Source organism: Nerophis lumbriciformis, linkage group LG08 (genome assembly GCF_033978685.3).
Source record: "Nerophis lumbriciformis linkage group LG08, RoL_Nlum_v2.1, whole genome shotgun sequence".
In the NCBI taxonomy this organism is placed as follows: Eukaryota; Metazoa; Chordata; class Actinopteri; order Syngnathiformes; family Syngnathidae; genus Nerophis; species Nerophis lumbriciformis.
The window spans coordinates 24,232,501-24,248,519 of record NC_084555.2 but is presented as its reverse complement, the minus strand read 5'-3'; the positions used below and the strand labels follow the sequence as shown (position 1 = coordinate 24,248,519).

Below are 16,019 nucleotides of genomic sequence, written 5' to 3'. Positions count from 1 at the left end.
CTATTTACTTGTTAATGTAAGGTAGAAATGAGCTAACTTGTCTTTGATAAATGGATAATAATAATAATAATCATACATCCATCCATTTTTTTCTACCGCTTCTCTCTCTCTGAGTCACGGGGGAGCTGGAGCAGCTGAATTAATACATATTTTTAAAATCATTATTAGTGCTTCTATTGAGTGATAAGCCTACCCTGTCTTTAAAAACAAATGACGCCTCTGTTTTCAACTTTAATCTAGGACAGGGGTCGGGAACCTTTTTAGCTGAGAGAGCCATGAAAGCCAAATATTTTAAAATGTATTTCCGTGAGAGCCATGTAATATTTTTTAACACTGAATACAACAAAATGTGTGCATTTTAGAGTATAATAAGTCTCTTATTCTTTTTAATAACATGGTTATTCTGAAGCTAACCAATAATAGATCAAATACTTCTTACCATTAATGGGACTTCTTGAACAGGTGCGGTAGAAAACGAATGGATGGATTAAAATGCATGAGAATGTTTTATATTTTGAACATTATTTTAAACACTGTGAATACCAGCGGAATTATTCATTACTTATGGTGTTAAGCAATGTCAGCTAAGATTTATCTGAGAGCCGGATGCAGCCATTGAAAGAGCCACATCTGGCTCGAGAGCCATAGGTTCCCTCCCCCTGATCTAGGGTCTTCGAATGCAGTATGTGCTGTGAGATGCAAAAGTGAAACTAAACATAACATTGTTGGGTGGTGCCACAAATACATTTATTATTTGCTTATCTTTCTTCTATTCCCTCATCCTGGTTCCCTAATGTTGCTGTGTGTGAATGTGTAAAAGTGAGATTTGAAGACGTTATGATGTCTGTTTACCACTTTGCATTTGTGGAAGGGAGTGTTGGTTGTGTTACACATTCCCAATGTGATTCAAACAACCACATCATCGAACTTTGATTTTATTTGAACTTCTATTACGTCGTTATTTATAACTGACGGATTGAAATGAAAGAAAGAAATCCTAAAATCTTTACGAAAGCCAAGGTCGTGATTGTATGCCCCTCCTAGTGGTTGTGGACAGAGACAACCACTTTGAGTGCTCATACTCTGGTTTCTCCCCACAGTCCAAAATCATGTATTTAACAATAACACAAACTTTAAATTGCCCATCGGTGTGAGTGTAAATAGTTGTTTGTCCATAAGTGTCAGAGCTTTGATTGACTGGTGATCAGTGCAGGGTGTACACTGCTTCTCACCTTAAGCCAGTTGGGATCAGCAGGTTCAGTCTGTGAACAGGAGAAGCAGTGAAGAAGATGGATGGATGTATGGACTTGGCTGTGGGCCCATAGGCTGGAGAGGGTGGCAGGTTTTACCACTGCCGACCAGAATATACAGATAGGACATACTTGCCAACCTTGAGACCTCCGATTTCGGGAGGTGGGGGGGGGCGTGGTTGGGGGCGTGGTTAAGAGGGGAGGAGTATATTTACAGCTAGAATTCACCAAGTCAAGTATTTCATATATATAAGAAATACTTGACTTTCAGTGAATTCTATTTATATATATATATATTTATTATTATATATTATTTATTATTACTGAAATTCAAGTATTTCTCTTATATATATATATATATATATATATAAGAGAAATACTTGAATTTCAGTGTTCATTTATTTACACATATACACACACACAACACTCATTTACTCATTGTTGAGTTAAGGGTTGAATTGTCCATCCTTGTTCTAGTCTCTGTCACTATTTTTCTAACCATGCTGAACCCCCTCTCTGATGATGCATTCCGCTTCGTCTCCTTGTTGTGTGCGCAGTTGTGCACTGCACTCTCTAAAAGCCCTAGATGTTAATGTCACATATGCATGTACAGTAGATGGCAGTATTGTCCTGTTTAAGAGTGTCACAACATTGCTGTTTACGGCAGACGAACTGCTTTACGGTAGACGAAAACGTGACTGCTGTTGTGTGTTGTTGCCGCGCTGGGAGTACGTTAATGAAACTGCCTAACAACAAACCCACATAAGAAACTAAGAACTCGCCCTCGATCATTCTCCAGTTATAACGTCATTGGGCAGGCGCGCTGTTTATATTGCGGGAAAGCGGACGTAAAAACAGGCTGTCGACATGTCACTCAGGTCCGCCTGAATTTCGGGAGATTTTCGGGAGAAAATTTGTCCCGGGAGGTTTTCGGGAGAAGCGCTGAATTTCGGGAGTCTCCCGGAAAATCCGGGAGGGTTGGCAAGTATGAGATAGGAACTGGTAGTTTGAGAGTTGCCAGAGAGGTCTGAAGTCAGCTTCTTGATTACATTGTACTGTATGATAAAAAGCCTATACAGGATTTTATAAGGTAATTGTGTTAGAAATGTTTAGGGTCACAACCACTAAGGGACACGATCAAAAAGGTTCTGCCCATCGGTGCACCCATCAATTCTACATGAATAATGTACGGTAAATTACACTGCGGAAATGGCTACCATGCTGCATATAAAAAGGAAAGACAAAGAGTGTAGTTAAAGTTAATACTCATATGTATCATTACTAAATTTCCCTTGCTCTTCCCTTTCCTTCCCTGCACTTGTCTTCGGCAGGATGACCTGGACCCCTTCCAAGACCTGCTAGAAGACCGCTCTTACACCACAGATGTTAACATACCCAGTCCCAAGCCTAAATTTGCTCAGTGCAAAGAGAGTAAGAAGGACCTGATCACGTAAGAGCCCGCCTACAACCACATGTCTTCGCCATGTAAACTCCCATTTACATTGCTCCCCCCTCATCTAAGCTCCATTCACACCTTCCTTACTTGCCTTACTTACCATTCACTTCTACATCCATGCTGTTTTATTTAGCTTTATATTCTGCAATCCACAAATGTGTGGATTCGGACATCATCCGAATCCAAATTATAAATGAGCTCAGGAACCAGCGTCCCAACCACAAAATGAATCGCAAACAGTGAAGCTAAACTGGAAACAATGAAAATCAAACAACTTCTCAGGCCCCGTTTACACTATCCAGGGTAAATCACACCTAACCTTATTAGTGTCCACACACAACAATGCCATTGTTTAAGACCCCCGCCCCTCTCCGTCCGCCGACGCAACGCGACCTAACACGCATGCGTGGAAAATGCACACGTCATAGTCATCTCCAGTGTTGCTTTGTGTGTAAGTTCTTAAATTTAACTTATCTGAACAATATCCAGTGTTGTGGTATTTCAATTAACTGGAATCCAGTGTGCTGTGGGGCCCTATTGTAGTGAATCACACCTGAGCCATCATAAATTAATCAAATCTTTATTAGACACGTAAACAATGTAATAAAGAACATTTTACATCAATCAATCTAGGGATGTAAATATCTGGTCAGGACACTCCTCACTCTTTTGCCTTCACCCTCATTGTCCATTCCTTTTTGGTGACTTTATATACTCTGGACATAGACGTTGAGTCCGCGACATACATGGTGGACAATAACTGATACAGTCTGCTTTGCCAGTCCAAATTAATTCGCCGTTTTCCTTGACGACCAGGTAATACAAAGCACATGCTACCTTTTGTATCACATTCACGGGAGCTCGCATTCTCGTTGTCTCTCCTTCGACAAATGGACGAAGTTTTTCGCTAAGTAGAATCACAGCTGACATTCGAAAGTTCTCTTGCCGTCTGAGAAGTGTAGTATCCCAAAAAGGTATTCATGTGTGATTTCCACACATGTAGAAGAAGGAGAAACACGGGCATGTCCGGATGACTCGCCTTCATATTTCCAGTGGTTACCTCCGAGTTACGAAATCGCTTTATTATGAAGCTGGCTGTGGCCTGTTCTTTCTGACGTCACTTCACGTGTGGGCGTGGTCTTTCTGGCGTCACTTCCTCTCCGAACTCACTTTGTAAACGATCAATGAGCCCATACAAAGCTAAGTGCCGGAGATTCAAGAAATACACGGCGCACTTACCCGTGTAAAAATGTGTCCGAAGAGGGGAACCTTAAACGCTGGTTTAGTGTGGCTGAAACGGGTCTTAGGCTAAATAATTATTCCTTTAAGGCAGGGGTGTCAAACTCAAATACAGAGTGGGCCAAAATTGAAAACTGAACAAAGCCGCGGGCCAAGGTTGAACAAATTAACCTTTAACGTATTCTACAAGCTATCGTCACGTCCGCTTTTCATCCATTCTAACATCGTTCAGACCCAGTCACAAGATATGTGCGGCTTCTGTACGCAGACACGAGCGAATGCAATGCATACTTAATCAACAGCGATACAGGTTACACTGAGGGTGCCAGTATAAAAAACTTTAACACTGTTAGAAATATACGCCACGCTGTGAATCCACACCAAACAAGAATGACAAACACATTTCGGGAGAACATCCGCACCGTAACACAACATAAACACAACAGAACAAATACCCAGAATCCTTTGCAGCACTAACTCTTCCGGGACGCTACAAAATAAACCCCCGTTACCACAAAACCTCCCCCCACACACACACACACCTTGTAGCGTCCCGGGAGAGTTAGTGCTGCAAAGGGTTCTGGTTTGGTGTGGATTCACAGCGTGGCGTATATTTCTAACAGTGTTAAAGTTTTTTATTCGGCTACCCTCAGTGTAACCTGTATCGCTGTTGATGAAGTATGCGTTGCATTCTAATGTGTGCGCGTGCAGAAGCCGCACATGTTATGTGACTGGGCCAGCACTCGTTTGGCTGGCTGGCTGGCTGGCTGGCTGGCGGGCGTTTGGAAGACTCCCGGGAGGATCGGCGGGCCAGCTTTAGTGTTCATTTGATATCGCCTCAAGGGCCAAGTGACATTACACGGGGGGCCAAATTTGGCCCGCGGGCCAGAGTTTGACACCCATGCTTTAAGGGGTTAAACAACTTAGTGTAGACATGGCTTCAATCAACCCCTCTTTCTGTGATATTTACATTTTCTTTCTCCTTCCTTTTGGGCTCATAAATCTGTGTATTTTTCCTTTTGTCACTTAACAAGCAATTTTGCTTCACATCGAAGGTGTGACTTTGTTTTTCCCTGGTGGATCCTATAAGTCGACTTCTAATAATTGTTTTCAGTTTACCTTGACTATGCTGTCAAACATTAGTCTCGCTCTTATTTTAATAATGCTATAATATATGATAATATAATAACAATTAACAATAATAATAACCCAACTATTTAGAAGGTGTAGCAATTAAAGATGAAAGGGCTAGTTGCAGCTCGCAGTAGCTATTTATCACGTAGAAGAAGAAGATTTAAGCAGATTGGCTGTTTTGTATTCTGGAAAGTACTCTTGATCTTTCATCTTGTCAGCCATATTTTTTTTAAATAAAGTAGTCATAGGTGAGGTGAGGGAAACGATTCATTTCCAGATGCATCACGATTGGGACATAGATGATTTAGAATCGACGGACAAACATCCAAATTTAGATTATTTAAGTACCGTATTTTTTGGAGTATAAGTCGCACCGGAGTATAAGTCGCACCTGCCGAAAATGCATAATAAAAAAGGAAAAAAACATATATAAGTCGCACTGGAGCCGGCCAAACTATGAAAAAAACGGCGACTTATAGTCCGAAAAATACGGTATGTTAAATCAAGTCATTTGGACGGCTCTGAACCGTGGAACTACCACTGACACACACAAAGAAAAACACAACAGGAGGAGGAGATGAGAAGCCATGTTAACCGCTAAAATGGCTTGAATGTGACGTAGTGAAACGACAATAGGATAAGCGTATTTGAGGAGAGAGAATAATATGACAGCAATGTGAGCAATAGATATGATTGGGTAGATTTTACACACTTCTTTGAGTTGGGTGCTTACGATGAATATATAATGATATTATTATACAATATAATAATTAAAAATGGAGCAATTATAGATATATAATTGATTTTCTCTGCTTTTAATTGTAACTAATTTATGTTTTTTTATGGTATCTTGAATAGAAAGTATTTTGATGGCGCTACCTGCTGGGGGAAAAGAGGCTTGCAGATATGATGAACTCAATTCACTGAACATTTTCTAGCCGTTATATGCTTTGACAAGACATACTGTCGTGTAACTGCATGATTTGTAAATACGATACTGTATAGGCCTGATTGACTCAACTTGATAGCGCACAAAAACCTGATCGACCAAGCTTGTGCGCATGCGATTGTCTCTCTTAAAAGAGCAGATTAGAGTCCTCGTGTATGTACTGTATATGCAGAATATACAGTATGCTGATTGTTAGGATGCCAACAATACTTGGGGGACATGCATGTATACCGTATTTTTCGGAGTATAAGTCGCACCGGAGTATAAGACGCACCTGCCGAAAATGCATAATAAAGAAGGAAAAAAACATATAAGTTGCACTGGAGTATAAGTCGCATTTTTGGGGGAAATTTATTTGATAAAACCCAACACCAAGAATAGACATTTGAAAGGCAATTTAAAATAAATAAAGAATAGTGAACAACAGGCTGAATAAGTGTACGTTATAAGACACATAAATAACCAACTGAGAACGTGCCTGGTATGTTAACGTAACATATTATGGTAAGAGTCATTCAAATAACTATAACATATAGAACATGCTATATGTTTACCAAACAATCCGTCACTCCTAATAGCTAAATCCCATGAATTCTTATACGTCTAGTTTCTTACGTGAATGAGCTAAATAATATTATTTGATATTTTACGGTAATGTGGTAATCATTTCACACATAAGTCGCTCCTGAGTATAAGTCGCACCCCCGGTCAAACTATGAAAAAAAACTGCGACTTATAGTCCGAAAAATACGGTAATCATTTAGCACTCGCAATGTGATTTATCAAGCCCGAAACCGTTTTGCACCACTGTTTTGTGTCTATATTTGTCACATTTGGAATGTAAGTGCAAACTGGCACAGTTACGCACAAATAGTTGCGGAATTAAATATATGTTTGATAACTGTGAGAGTCATAAAGGTTTGAGTATCAAAAAGGGGGTACCCTTAACGTTGTTATTTGCGCTATTGCGAATAGTAGGGATCTACTGTATACCATATGTCAACTTACTACAGTATTTTAGATATGAATTGGGTGCATTCACATGAGTACAAGTACAATACAGTAACACAAGCTAGATTTAGTTTGGAGTCAACTTCCCTTGCAAATCCATCCATCCATCCATTTCTACCGCTTGTCCCTTTTTGCATTGTCAAATTTTTTTCAGTTTGTGTGACTTATGCTACAATTGTTGGAGATTCTTACTGTATAACTGTTATTGTTTTTTTTTGCTAATGTTGGGGTATATTTTTCAGCCTCTCAGGTTGTCCATTAGCTGATAAAAGTATTCGGAGTATGCTGGCCAACAACGCGCAAGAGCTCAAGTAAGGCTTGAAGATGACTTGTGTTTGTATGTTTTACAGATTTTTTTTTTTTATTTGCTTCAGATTCATTTTTGCCTATTTTAATATGCTGTAGTAATATTTTACCATTATATTAGATAATTACTACTGCTATTAGGGGTGTCTGCATACCAAAAATATAAGAATACTAAAACCACTTTTTATTTTTTTTGTTAGAAGACTTTAAAAAAATATACATATATATATATACATATATATATACATATATATATATATATATATATATATATATATATATATATATATATATATATGTATATATATATATATATATATATATATATATATATATATATATATATATATATATATATATATATTTTAAGACAAAATTCTTGCGTTGAAAATTAGTAATTAGTATAAAATACTAGTGAACGCAGAGATGTCATCAATTACATTTGTAGTACATATTTTAAACTGTAAAAAAAAATATTCACATATTACTTTGTACTCTGATTTATGAAGCTGTAATCATATTTAATATATAAGAAATAAAAATATATTTTAAATATATATGTACAATTACAATCCGAATGCCTTTTTTGTTTATACCTTTTGGGTCCATTCTCATGAAGATACTAGACCCTGAGCCCTTGTTGTGTTTTCTGCCCCAGGTGCCCGACACCAGGGTGCGATGGTTCGGGACATATCACTGGCAACTACGCCTCTCACAGAAGGTACAGTCTGCATCACAAAATATATATCAACTACTTTGTCCACTTTTATCGAAATATACAGTAGATCTTAATGTGGCCTACTTCTTGATCTTTGTAACACCTGTAACAATTGATGTGCAGTCTCTCAGGTTGTCCGCGTGCCAGGAAAAGCGGAATAAAGATCATCCACAGTAAAGAGAACAAGGAGGACCAAGAGCCAATCAGGTGAGCAAAGGACCCTCTTAAAATGTGCATTTGACTTTTCCCATTACAAAGGAGGAAAAAAAACAGTCGATTGGTCTTGGATGTGCGCTCATGGATGCAAAGATAAAGCCAACTTGAGAAGACATTAAGTTGCAGCTGCGATTCTGCAGTGTCTGATGATGTCCTGCAGAGCCACAAGGAGGGAAGAGAGTGAGTGGCAAGCATGAGAGGCAGGGAGAGATTGATTGGAACGTTACCTAAATCCCTCGGTGGGCTCTCGGAGCTCCTCCTGCAGCTAAATTGATTTTTGTGGTGGCGCAGAACACAAACAACACACTTGGGCCGTTCTCAAAGTAAATGTTCTGGTAGATTCTGGGGGTGATGTATTACTGTACAAGTGTTACTGCCACTATGATTAGCTGACATTGAAATGTACTTTACCACCACTTAATTCACATTCATTATATCGTTGGCTTATTTTATAACATCCGCTCCTTAATATGATATACATAAAGTGATGACATACTGTATCTCCATAATTTTATCTTTGGCTTCCCTGCCCACATCTCAACTAGCAGTCCACTGTATCATATTGACTCACTATTCACCCGTTTTGGTTATTTATTTAACATGTCCATAGTGAAATAACATAGTCGTGTGTTAAGTTAAAGTTAAAGTACCACTGATAGTCACACACACACTAGGTGTGGTGAAATTAACCTCTGCATTTGACCCATTCCCTTGTTCCACTCCCTGGGAGGTGAGGAGAGCAGTGAGCAGCAGCGGTGGCCACGCTCGGGAATCATTTTGGTGATTTAACACCCAACATACTTGCCAACCTAGAGACCTCCGAATTCGGGAGATGGTGGGGGGGTTGGGGGGGGGGGGGGGGGAACCCAGATGTTCTCCCGAAATGTGTTTGTCATTCTTGTTTGGTGTGGGTTCACAGTGTGGCGCATATTTGTAACAGTGTTAAATGATAAATGATAAATGGGTTATACTTGTATAGCGCTTTTCTACCTTCAAGGTACTCAAAGCGCTTTGACAGTATTTCCACATTCACCCATTCACACACTGATGGCAGGAGCTGCCATGCAAGGCGCTAACCAGCAGCCATCAGGAGCAAGGGGTGAAGTGTCTTGCCCAAGGACACAACGGACGTGACTAGGATGGTAGAAGGTGGGGATTGAACCCCAGTAACCAGCAACCCTCCGATTGCTGGCACAGCCACTCTACCAACTTCGCCACGCCGTCCCCCGCCGTGTTAAAGTTGTTTATACGGCCACCCTCAGTGTGACCTGTATGACTGTTGATCAAGTATGCTGGGCCGGCACGCTGTTTGTATGGAGGAAAAGCGGACGTGACGACAGGTTGGAGAGGACGCTAAAGGCAGTGCCTTTCAGTCACGCCCCTAATATTGTTGTCCGGGTGGAAATCGGGAGAAATTCGAGAGAATGGTTGCCCCGGGAGATTTTCGGGAGGGGCACTGAAATTCAGGAGTCTCCCGGGAAAATCGGGAGGGTTGGCAAGTATGACCCCCAATTCCAACCCTTGATGCTGAGTGCCAAGCAGGGAGGTAATGGGTCCCATTTTTATAGTCTTTGGTATGACTCGGCCGGGGTTTGAACTCACGACCTACCGATCTCAGGGCGGACACTCTAACCACAAGGAGGTGTGCTCGTGTAGAGATGGGTACCTTTCCAATGTGAACGATACAGGTACCAGGGAATCCATATCGTTACTCAACGGTACCAATTTTAGTCTTGATAAATTACTTTGGGCGTGCGGAATGATTGTGTTTGCATCTTCTGCCACTGTTGTGGGTGTTTTGATAATCAGCATATATTTTACATATTCATGAAGACATACACACTACATGGATTGCACTCCTTATAGTGCTCACTTAAGAGAACTTTTAGTAGAGCAGGCCCTTACTATTGTACTTATTACACACCAGCTGTTTGATTGTAACATGCATCTGAGTTGCAGTTTTCATTACCAAATTTAGAGGTGCTGGAATGGCCATGTCAAATCGCTAATTCTAATCAGTGGCATGTCTGTGGCATATCCGATGCAAATTAGCATCGAGCTGGCGCATATTGAAAAGTGGACTTTTGAGCATTTTCTACGTGTTTGCCTGCCAGTGTCGAGTCTGCAAGTCTTGCAACAAAGTCGTCGAAATATGGTTCTGTTTGATGTTACGTGCTGTACCCCATAGTAGCGATATAATTAGTATTGAAAGTATTGAAATTGTTACCCAGCCCTATGCGCCTGTGCTTTTGAGCTATCTGGGTGCTAAAGTAATAAGCTGCTGTCTGCAAAGTTGCCTTTCTTGTACTACTCTAGTTCGCCGCATTATGTTTGAGATTTATAGAACTTCATCCATCCATTTTCTACCGCTTGTTCCTTTCGTGGTGGCGGGGGTGCGGGAGCCTATCTCAGCTGCATTCGGGCGAAAGGCGGGGTACACCCTGGACAAGTCGCAGGGCCAACACAGATAGACAGACAACATTCACACTCCCATTCACACACTAGGGACAATTTAGTGTTTTGGTTTTGGTTAAATCTATATTTCATGTGTGTAGTATTGAGGGTGCCATAACCCGCCTGAGGAGGGCGCCAAATGAGCGCTGAAAATACATAAATAGAGAATCTCTATCCCCCCCTCCCCTCCCACAGATAACACAGATATACTGTATGACTTTAACATGCAGCATATTGCATAATCAGTGCAATGAATTTACACATGCCACTAAAATGAAGAGAATCATTGTTTTTTTCATGTTTTGTATTCATGCATTAAACATCAGCTGTATCTTATAAGGAAGGGAAATGTCCAAAGCGGCGATATTCAGTCTCTCTTTTTCTACATATTTCTATGATTGAAGCAGACACATAGTTATTGAAGCACTTATAAAATATCTGAGCGAAGCATTCACATTTGAAGTGTTTTTCACAAAACTGAAATCACTTCTTATTTTAAAAGATATATTTTATGATTTCAGAAAAAAGAACAGAGTTTCTTCCTATATGTGTTATGGGACTACACCGTCATAAGAAAGGGTTGACGATTTAAAAAAAAAAAAAAGTACAGGCATACTTTCATTACTTTAAATTCCCTGTTGAAAAAAAAAAACAGAGCAGACCCTGCCAAAATCTGCAGTCTTTAATTAAAAATACTGTGTCAAGAGTTGAGCATAATAATTTGCTGTCACAATGATTTGCTTCAAAATGATCCACTAGCTAATGTAGTCTACACTTGCATAGATCCGCTGCTTTATAAGATGAAATCAATCATCCCGCAGTATCAAGAGTCAAATGACTCACTTTTCATTAAAGTAAAGGTAATTAAAAATAGAATACCACACTAAACTTCCAATTGCAGACAAATTGTCTATATACGTCTTAGAAGCTGTTTCAGTTGATCTTAGACCAATTCGTTTGCATTTGAAGACACAAATTATGCTTATTGTAACCTGAAATTATCATCGCCATAATCTATTATGTGTGTGTTGGGTATTAATGTGTGCCTCATTTCTTTTGGCTTTAGCTGCTTTCTGCTGCTTTCAAAATGTCAGTGGGTGATTGTATAACATCTTCGTTAAGATAACAAAGTGCAATGTACTATATGAGGGAAATTAAGCATCACAAACTTGCAAATATTGGCTTTTTGTGTCCACACTTCGGTGTCTCATACTACTAGGGTTTGATTTTATAAATCGCTGATAATCAAACTGAACACTCCAAGGTGTTAAATGTCGCTAGTTATTAAAAAATTCTAACTAAACTGACTTGAATTGATCACAACCTATCTGTGTTGAGTTGATTTGAGTTTATTTGTAACATGCATGCATACAACATGATACATCACAATTTCCAGTTTCTCTATTTAACATGTTGGAAAAGGAGTAGGAAGAAGCAGAGCTTATTTAATCCTACCCCTTTTTTTTACATAGCGGTTGCTAAAACTTTTGTTCACTTCCTGTTCTCAATTTATTCACAATATACTCCATAAGTAATAACAATAAAAATTAAAAATCAATAAATAATAATAAGTGAAGTAAGTTATATTTCATATGGTGAGATAAGTAAGATTATCTAGAAAATGAATGGATGGATGAAATCAGAATGTTTATCATGGTTCTTCTTCTTTGTATTTTGTAAACACTTTAAAGGCCTACTGAAATGTGATTTTCTTATTTAAACGGGGATAGCAGGTCCATTCTATGTGTCATACTTGATCATTCCGCGATATTGCCATATTTTTGCTGAAATAATTTAGTAGAGAACATCGACGATAAAGTTCGCAACTTTTGGTCGCTGATAAAAAAGCCTTGCCTGTACCGGAAGTAGCAGACGAGTAGCGTGACGTCACAGGTTGTGGAGCTCCTCACATTTGCACATTGTTTACAATCATGGCCACCAGCAGCGAGAGCGATTCGGACCGAGAAAGCGACGATTTCCCCATTAATTTGAGCGAGGATGAAAGATTCGTGAATGAGGAAAGTGAGAGGGAAGGACTAGAGGGCAGTGGGAGTAATTCAGATAGGGAAGATGCTGTGAGAGGCGGGTGGGACCTGATATTCAGCTGGGAATGACTAAAACAGTAAATAAACACAAGACATATATATACTCTATTAGCCACAACACATCCGGGCTTATATTTAATATGCCACAAATTAATCCCGCATAACAAACACCTCTCCCCTCCCGTCCATATAACCCACCAATACAACTCAAAACACCTGCACAACACACTCAATCCCACAGCCCAAAGTACCGTTCACCTCCCCAAAGTTCATACAGCACATATATTTCCCCAAAGTCCCCAAAGTTCCGTACATGACATGCACATAGCGGCACACACGTACGGGCAAGCGATCAAATGTTTGGAAGCGTACTCACGGTACCGTGTCTGCGTATCCAACTCAGAGTCCTCCTGGTAAGAGTCTCTGTTGTCCCAGTTCTCCACAGGCCAATGGTAAAGCTTGACTGTCATCTTTCGGGAATGTAAACAATGAAACACCAGCTGTGTTTGTGTTGCTGCAGTCGGCCGCAATACACCGCTTCCCACCTATAGCTTTCTTCTTTGCTGTCTCCATTGTTCATTGAACAAATTGCAAAAGATTCACCAACACAGATGTCCAGAATACTGTGGAATTTTGCGATGAAAACAGACGACTTAATAGCTGGCCACCATGCTGTCCCAAAATGTCCTCTACAATCCGTGACGTCACGCGCAGGCGTCATCATACCGAGACGTTTTCAGCAGGATATTTCGCGCAAAATTTAAAATTGCACTTTAGTAAGCTAACCCGGCCGTATTGGCATGTGTTGCAATGTTAAGATTTCATCATTGATGTATAAACTATCAGACTGTGTGGTCGGTAGTAGTGGGTTTCAGTAGGCCTTTAAGTTAAAGGAGTTTCTTGAAGTGGATCATATTAGTAGATTGTTTGATTTCTTTGCTTAATCCATTCCATAATTTAATTCCACATACTGATTTACTGAAGGTCTTAAGTGGTGTACGTGCGTACAAATGTTTTAAATTAAATGTGTCTCTAATATTATATTTCTCCTGAGCATGCATGTGCAAACCAGATAGTGTTTTTGCTAATGCCAGTTAATAATTAATCAATAAATGTGAATTCAAATAAACATATTAAGCATATGTCTTCCCATGTTTGACTCCTAATTCAGGTGTCCTGTTCCTGGTTGTGATGGCCAAGGTCACGTGACAGGGAAGTACGCGTCACACAGAAGTGCATCGGGATGTCCAATAGCAGCAAAGAGACAAAAAGATGGCTACCTAAACGGCATCCAGTTCACATGGAAGTCCGGCAAGACGGAGGGGATGTCATGTCCCACGCCGGGCTGCGACGGCTCGGGTCACGTCAGCGGCAGCTTTCTGACACACCGGAGGTACCGGCGGATACTTTTAATTTGTCTTTATGTAGATTATTTTGCTGATGTATGCTGACTGGTGGAGCATATTGTGGGATACAAACTAATCGAAGACAAGAACTGTACTATAAATAGCATAATTAACATCTCATTATTATGCAATACATGACTAAAAACATCCATCGCAAGAATAAATATATATATTGCTAATTCAGTGCGGTAAAAAGGTACAGCTACATTAATGAGTATTACATATTATTAAATAATAACATTTTTATCAAAATACATTAACATTTAAGTGAGATTGAGTATTAAAATAAATAATATACAGTACAGGCCAAAAGTTTGGACACACCTTCTCAGTTCAATGCGTTTTCTTAATTTTCATGACTATTTACTTTGTAGATTGTCACTGAAGGCATCCAAACTATGACATCTGTGAAGTGAAACCCATTTGATGCTCATCAAGAGAATGCCAAGAGTGTGCAAAACAGTAATCAGAGCAAAGGGTGGCTATTTTGAAGAAACTAGAATATAAAACATGTTTTCAATTATTTATAAATGATAAATGGGTTGTACTTGTATAGCGCTTTTCTACCTTCAAGGTACTCAAAGCGCTTTGACACTACTTCCACATTTACCCATTCACACACACATTCACACACTGATGGAGGGAGCTGCCATGCAAGGCGCTACCAGCACCCATCAGGAGCAAGGGTGAAGTGTCTTGCTCAGGACACAACGGACATGACGCGGTTGGTACTAGGTGGGGATTGAACCAGGGACCCTCGGGTCGCGCACGGCCACTCTTCCACTGCGCCACGCCGTCCCTTTTATTTCACCTTTTTTTGTTAAGTACATAATTGCACATGTGTTCATTCATAGTTTTGATGTCTTCAGTGACAATCTACAATGTAAATAGTCATGAAAATAAAGAAAACGCATTGAATGAGGAGAAGGTGTGTGCAAACTTTTGGCCTGTACTGTAAATAAATGAATAAATAATAACAATATTGGTAAAATATGACAAAACATACAGCTTTACTTAATGGCTATTAAGATATTGAATGATACTAAAAGTAAGATATACAAATTGTTATCAAAATATTATTAAATATATCAAAATGATCATTTAAATGTATTCAAATGTACGATGAGATTAATATTAAAATATTATTAAATACATTACAATTATTATTAAAATTTAACAAAATCTACTACTAGATTAACGATACAGAAAACAATATATTAAAATTAATTATTATAATACTAATAAATATATTAAAAATGTTATCGAAATATATTAAAATATGCAATTACTTTAATGATACAGAAGGCTTCAAACATCATTGTACTAAAACAAGCGCAGCGCACCGTATTTCACCCAATAATTAGCCATACAACCATAAATGTTGTTTTTGCAATGAAATTTCATTCTTGGCTGTACTGTAAAGTTCAAATTTGAATGACAATAAAAAGGAAGTCTAAGTCTAAGTCTAAATGTTGTTTTTGACTGTTGTTTTGTTTTTGTTTTTTTATGTAAACACCTGTCTTAACATACAAGATGACCCATTTTTAGAAGGAAAGACCAGGATATGATAAGCTTTGTTGAATACATTACGACTTTTTATGAAAATATACAGTTATTTTTGTGTATCGTCCATGGCAATATCATCCTTAGGAAACAATGCAAATAACCATCCAAAATAGTAAAACTATAAACCACACATTTTCCATAATGTTCCAGTTTTCGTCACATGTTTTTTTCCTTTTAAACCCTCTTTCTAAGGCATTTCTAACTGCTTCTTCCAGTCTGTCAGGCTGTCCGCGTGCCACTTCCGCCATGAGGAAAGCGAGGCTCTCTGG

The 16,019-nt window shown here is 39.2% G+C and overlaps 1 protein-coding gene across 2 annotated transcripts in view; it reads left to right on the top strand.

Annotated features, from left to right (window-relative positions):
• myt1lb (myelin transcription factor 1-like, b) overlaps positions 1 to 16,019 on the top strand; it is a 318,608-nt gene that overhangs the window by 292,894 nt on the left and 9,695 nt on the right. For both annotated transcript variants that reach the window (XM_061968516.2, XM_061968515.2), the window contains exons 12-17: positions 2,582 to 2,700; positions 7,282 to 7,350; positions 8,004 to 8,066; positions 8,187 to 8,270; positions 13,950 to 14,171; positions 15,966 to 16,019. The exon at positions 15,966 to 16,019 is cut by the window's right edge and continues 41 nt beyond it. In XM_061968516.2, the coding sequence (XP_061824500.1) occupies positions 2,582 to 2,700; positions 7,282 to 7,350; positions 8,004 to 8,066; positions 8,187 to 8,270; positions 13,950 to 14,171; positions 15,966 to 16,019 (611 nt within the window). The remainder of the gene's footprint in view (positions 1 to 2,581; positions 2,701 to 7,281; positions 7,351 to 8,003; positions 8,067 to 8,186; positions 8,271 to 13,949; positions 14,172 to 15,965) is intronic.